We start from the raw sequence: 4554 nt of genomic DNA on the forward strand, positions 1-4554 counted from the left end.
TCATCACGTGCCATCATCTTCCATTGTCACTGTAACGTTTCTTTCCTCTGCTTTATTAGTTGCAGTTAGTTTTTCATTCGGAGTTAATTTAACAACGATGCCCTACATAAATTTGATTGTTTGAATTCCACACAATTTGATTAGTCCTACAAAGAAAGTAGGTGCTGGGTTCACTTGTTTCGATGGAGAATAGCGTCCAATGTCATTTCTATAGAACTACTTGAATTGCAACTAATTGTAAGAAATCTGAATTTGAATTCATTTTTTTTTTCTCACCTACTATTGGACTTCAAATCAAAAGTTATTATTAGATTTGACTTTTAGATTGTTAGCAATTCGGACAACAAATATGAAAGAGTTTATATAGGCTCACTTACCTAAACAGGATGATAGACTGTTCGAGACCTGTTCGAGCAAGTGAGCCACATAAAAACTCTCTCACAGTTATTGTCTAAATTGTTAACAATCCGAGACAACAAAATTATGAAAGAGTCTCTATAAGGCCCACCTGCCTAAGCAAGGGACAAGCCGTTCGAGACTTGCTCAGACAAGTGAACTACATTAAGACTTTCTCATTGTTGCTGTCTAGACCACTAGTTGATTTGTGTCCTGTTCCGCGTCTAAAACTTCATTTCAGTTTAGGTGTTATGATTTCACTATATTTAGCAGGCCAACACATATTGACTCACAATCAGGAAGGAATCTGTGAGGTAGGAAAACTAGTAGATTATTAGATTTTCTTTTCTTCCTGGTTGGTTGGAGCAGATAAGAAGCAGAGGAGTTGATGATTGATAAGCAGCAGCAGAGAAGTATGGAGTTGTTTCGCCGGAATATAAATTATTTCCTTGAAGTCTCTGACAGGTCATATCCTAACATTATGGTGCAATGCAAAAATATTCACTCATGAATGTTATATCAGTTTAAACAGGTGGTCAGCACAGATATCTACTGTTGCGGTCAGGTATGGCACCAGCCACCAGAATATATTATCTATAAACGCAGTAAAATCTCTCTCGCAAGAATCATTACTATTTTACATGTTATAGAGTCAATAAAAAAATTATTAGAAGTGTAACAAAACAAAAAGTAGATCACAATCAATAGTCATACGGGTGGAGGGAGGGGCTCCAAAACAGTGCGGCTGTACCAACACTTTTAGTCCCTTCATCACTTACCCACCTTAATCTTAAGGTTGCCCATCCCAACATTCAGATTTCCCAGATTAGCTTCATTCTTCATCTCATCCTGAGTTGAATTCCTGAGATTGAGCCATGGGTGTTGCAGACACTGCTGAGCAGTTGGTCGCTTCTCTGGTGAAAAATCAAAAATGGGACAAAGAAACTCTGCAAATTCACGAGCATCATTCTCCGAAAATTTGTATTTTTCAACCAGCAATCGATCAAGTGGCCAGAATTTCAGCCTCCGAATCCTCTTTAGATCCCCGTGCCTGTCGAAGAAATCTTTGGACTTTGCTCCTCCAATGGCTACCTGCCCACCCAAGCACAAGAGAGAAATCAAAATCAAAGTTATTGGATAACTATGTATGGGTAGAGGGTTAATAATGTGCTTACCTTTCGAGGCATCTTTCCAAGGAGTTCCATCATTAGAGCAAGGTGATCCTGAAACCAATCCAATCAAAAGTTCCATTAAATTGGTATATGAAAAGATTCACAGAGACAATACTTTAACATCATCATGGCTAATTTACAGAATGTTCTACTTAATAATAACTAACATCAAGTTTAGCATTTAGGCGATCAATCAATAACAGTTGATAAGGGGAAGGTGATTCAATAGCTTGCCTTTTAAGATCATTCCAAGGTAGTTATTAGGTGGGTATCAACAAAACAAAAATAAAGGTTACCATTCGATAATGCAATGGAAATTCATTCTTGACTTGTATACCGTCGCTGGACAGCTAACTATACTTCAGTACAAAAATGCATATCAATTATTATATAATATAATTTCGCTCATTCTTGAAATATATGCTCTACATAGACAAAAGCCCAAAGTCCAGTACAAACATGCATTTCAATTATCAAACAAGTTTTTTTTTTTGTTAATGTTTACTTATCTTCCATACACCCACCAAATATGCCACGACTGGAAAGGAACCTAAAGTCCACTTCAACATATATATATTCTATGTATAGAGATTTTATATTTTCTTAGATATTTATCTTCCCATCCGCCATGAATGCCCTCTGGCTGCCATTTCCGCTTCAAGGAGCCAGGGAGCATCTGAAAATTATTATGCTCTAAGCTTATCACTTGAACAAAGGACATGATGCCTAACTAAATCTAATATTAGCTGGATATTATAGATAATATATGTGTAATATAATAGAAGTATTGCATTATATTTTCCAATATCCTTCATCTTATTGTTCCTTTATTTGCTATTTCCATTTATAACTTCAAAGATAAATCATGAATCCAGTCGAACTATCTGGTCCTAATTTCCATGGTTTAGCAGATTATAACGGATCAAACAAACTAGACGACAGGCAAAACCATCCTACCTCATCCTCGCTAAAGCCTTGCCCACTATTGGGAGTAAACAACATGTCCCCAGTAGCAAGTTCAAAGGCAGTGCAAGCAAACGACCACATGTCAATAGAGGAGGAATAACCAGCTTGTAGTACTACTTCAGGAGCTCTATACTGCCTCGTTTGGATTTCTTCTGCAAACTGCTTATCGGCCCAACATGCATTTCCAAAATCCACAACCTTGCATCTCATATCAATCCCATCCAGGGTTCTCTCACATTTTGCAGCTCCTCCCATTGAAGCTCTTCTTTCAGATATCTTCAATACTGCTCTTCTTGCTCTCCTTTTCAACTTTTTTTCAATGATACTCATGGCAACTCCACCATTTGGGTTCCCTTCAGGCCTTTCAAGAATTGGCATGAGCCCAGACCTAACTGGGTCTTTCGTAGGATCAATGGTGGAAAAGAGAAGAATATTTTCAGGTTTCAGGTCACAGTGGATTATACCAAGTTCTCTATGCAAGTAATCCAGACCCATCAAAATGCACTTGCAGATCTCCCTAATTTTATTCAATCCAAGGCCTTTGTATCGGTTATACCTGATCAGCCGGAGTAAGCTATCACCAAGAAATTCCAGGACCATGCATAGATGCTGCCCATTTGGGCCCGTATGCTTAAAGTGGTCGATGAGTCGCACAACACATTTAGAATTTGAGGGATCACCATTGGCAATAGCTGAAAGGACTTCAATCTCATGAAGGGCTGCTTCAGCAAATTGTGCTGCACTTTTCTGGATCTTGAGAGCCACATATTGCTGACAAAAAGAAAAAAAAAAATATATGAATGAAAATAAAATAGACAGACAGAATTCAGCTTATATAAAAAAAAAGAAGCTTTCACACACATTTTGCATCACGAGACAACAAACTACTTTTGTATGCGTGTGAGGAACCTATCTGATATACCACCGGACAAGAAGTGAACAACAAAAAGTTGGGTATTCAGATCAAACAACTAGATTGGATCGTTTTAACCACTCAAATCCTCAAATCTGCGTTAAACTTTAACACCCAGTTCACGTCATGTCATGCCTATATATTATAATACCAACAGGTGATTGCAATCTTTATTGTCCGTGATAAATAGGGAAAGAATGAGCATTTCTCTGGCAAAATTCCAGTCCATACAAAAAGAGACAAATATGATATCTAAAAATCAATAAATTCCAAAAACTTTAATAACCCGATATAAGATTTCACAGAGTCATAGATAACGTGTGATGAATACAAAACAAGATAGATTTCAAGCAAGATCAATCCAGAAAACATGGAAACAATCCAAACCCAATAGAAGAAATATATAAAAAATTGAATCATAAAGAAAGGGAAAAGGAAAGTACAGAGGTGCGCGTGTCGTAGGCGAGCCAGACGGTAGAAAACTGACCCCAACCCAGCTTCCTCTGAGCGATGTAGCGGCCACCGGCGAACTGATCCCCAACTCTAACAGCGTGGTACCCTCCTTTCCTGTACGACTCCATTCCCTCCTCGTCTTCCTCCGACCCTGATGACGACGAACACGACATCTCTCTCTCTCCTTCCCTTAACCGTCTGATCTGATTACAAAAGAGTAATCTTTTTCCTTCGATTCAATTCTATCTGTCTCTTTAGAAACAACCCTTTTTCCTTTGGATGACGAGAAAGAAAATGGGTAGATATGAGATTTGGAAGAAGACCCAACAAATTAATAAAAAAAAAAAGTTGGGTCTTTTGTGTTTACTTGCAGCTGATGATGAAAATGATGATGATGAATCAGAAGGAGAAGAAGACTTTTCTTATGTTACTCGAGCTACTATTTGTTGGTGTTGTTGGTGTTATTGGTGTTATTTTTGGTTTGTGGCCTTCAATACAAAGAAACACCCTCTATCTCCACTTTTTTCTCTTTTTCTTTCCTCCCCCTTGACACCTTCCTCTTTGGCTCCCCCCTCCCACCTGATGAGTCTTTTTCTTTTGCTTCTCTTTTTCTTTCTCTTTTATTCTCACCTTTTTTCTTCTTTTGAAGTTATT

General features: G+C 37.9%; 1 protein-coding gene across 1 annotated transcript; it reads right to left on the reverse strand.

Moving 5' to 3' along the window:
- Nucleotides 1–949: 949 nt before the first annotated feature.
- On the reverse strand, nucleotides 950–4489 carry LOC132171799 (uncharacterized). The gene is made up of 4 exons (XM_059583199.1): nucleotides 3891–4489; nucleotides 2526–3305; nucleotides 1572–1619; nucleotides 950–1488 (listed from the first exon to the last, which is right to left on the reverse strand). The coding sequence occupies exons 1-4, from the start codon at nucleotides 4071–4073 to the stop codon at nucleotides 1168–1170; spliced, it is 1332 nt and encodes a 443-aa protein (XP_059439182.1). The 5' UTR covers nucleotides 4074–4489; the 3' UTR covers nucleotides 950–1167.
- Between the last annotated feature and the right edge of the window lie 65 nt (nucleotides 4490–4554).

Source organism: Corylus avellana, chromosome ca2, assembly GCF_901000735.1.
Source record: "Corylus avellana chromosome ca2, CavTom2PMs-1.0".
NCBI classification, from domain to species: Eukaryota; Viridiplantae; Streptophyta; class Magnoliopsida; order Fagales; family Betulaceae; genus Corylus; species Corylus avellana.

What these genes read in the sequence shown, in the direction of transcription:
- LOC132171799 (XM_059583199.1), bottom strand. Translation starts at nt 4,073, where the DNA reads ATGTCGTGTTCGTCGTCATCAGGGTCGGAGGAAGACGAGGAGGGAATG. An exon ending in CCTACGACACGCGCACCTCT is followed by an intron (nt 3,306 to 3,890) that starts GTACTTTCCTTT and finishes TCTTTTTGTCAG; the next exon opens with CAATATGTGGCTCTCAAGAT. An exon ending in AAGGCTTTAGCGAGGATGAG is followed by an intron (nt 1,620 to 2,525) that starts GTAGGATGGTTT and finishes GATTGGTTTCAG; the next exon opens with GATCACCTTGCTCTAATGAT.